Source organism: Emiliania huxleyi (assembly GCF_000372725.1).
Source record: "Emiliania huxleyi CCMP1516 unplaced genomic scaffold EMIHUscaffold_47, whole genome shotgun sequence".
Taxonomy (NCBI): domain Eukaryota; phylum Haptophyta; order Isochrysidales; family Noelaerhabdaceae; genus Emiliania; species Emiliania huxleyi.
In genome coordinates, this window is record NW_005198467.1 from 569283 (window position 1) to 570534 (window position 1252).

At 70.9% G+C, this 1252-nt stretch overlaps 1 protein-coding gene across 1 annotated transcript in view; it reads left to right on the top strand.

The window, feature by feature from the left end:
- Positions 1 to 1252, top strand: part of EMIHUDRAFT_451680 (hypothetical protein) — a gene marked incomplete at its 5' end in the record, with an annotated part of 3048 nt that overhangs the window by 572 nt on the left and 1224 nt on the right. The window contains 4 exons of the mRNA XM_005768086.1: positions 37 to 117; positions 266 to 290; positions 387 to 795; positions 866 to 1082. Of these exons, the coding sequence (XP_005768143.1) occupies positions 37 to 117; positions 266 to 290; positions 387 to 795; positions 866 to 1082 (732 nt within the window). The remainder of the gene's footprint in view (positions 1 to 36; positions 118 to 265; positions 291 to 386; positions 796 to 865; positions 1083 to 1252) is intronic.

Sequence of the window (1252 nt, forward strand, 5' to 3'; positions counted from 1 at the left end):
AAGAAGGAGTTCTTCCTCAACCGCGCCGCGCTCAAGATGGCCGCCATCGACACCGCCCTCGAGGGCATCTTTTCGTGCGCCGACGCGCCCGACCCGCCCTCCGCCTACGACGAGGCCGTCTCGTGGCACTACCGCGCCGCCTCCGAGGCCGCGCGCGGCCAGCACGCGGCGCCGGGGCAGCCGCCGCCGCCGCCGCCGCCGCCCAAGCCGGCGCCCGGCCTGCTCTACTTTGGGGACGTCGCCGCCGGCCCGGGCGGGTTCGCAGAGTACGTGCTGTGGCGGCGGGGCGGGTCCGCAAAGGGGTTCGGCTTCACGCTGCGAGGCGACCACGACTGTACGCCCGGCCGCTCCCCCAGATCTCCCTATCTCCCCCTCTCCCCCCGCAGGCGACCACGACTTTACGCCCGGCCGCTTCCACGGCTGCGCGCCGGCCGAGCTTTTCCACCCCTACTACGGTCCGGCCAACGACGGCGACCTGTACTCGTCGCCCAACCTGCGCGGGCTGCGCGAGCTCGTGATGCGCTCGACGGACGGGCAAGGGCTGCACATGATGATGGCCGACGGCGGCTTCGACGTGTCGGGCAACGAAAACATCCAGGAGCTCATGAACAAGCAGCTGCTGCTGACGCAGTTCGCCGCCGCCGCCGGCTCGCTGCGGGAGGGGGGCCACTTTGTGTGCAAGGCGTTTGACGTCTTCACGCCCTTCTCGGCGGGCCTGCTCCACCTGATGGCGGCGCACTTCTCCTCGATCGCGCTGTACAAGCCCGCGCAGTCGCGCCCCGCCAACTCCGAGAGGTCGGCGCGAGTACCATACCCCCAGAGTACCGAACCCAGTGTGGGTTCAGTCCCGTGGGTGGTGCGGTAGGTACGTCCTCTGCCGCGGCTTGCGTGGCGGCGGCGCGGGCGCGTCGCTGTTCGAGCACTTGCTCTCGGTCAACGAGCGCATCAACGAGCTCAAGCCGAGCTGGGGCCGCTCGCAGCTCGACCCGACCGGCCGCGACGTACTCGCCCTCGTCCCGCTGCCTCTTCTCCGCGCGTCGCCCGTCGGGGCGTACCTGCGCGAGTCGAATGACCGCATCGGCGTGTTGCAGCGGCGCGCGCGCGCGCAGCTGACCCTCACGCTCTCACCCTCACCCTCACCCTCACCCTCACCCTCACCCTCACCCTCACCCTCACCCTCGCCCTCGCCCTCACCCTCACCCCCACCCCCACCCTCACCCTCACCTACCCTGACCCTCACCCTCACCCTCAC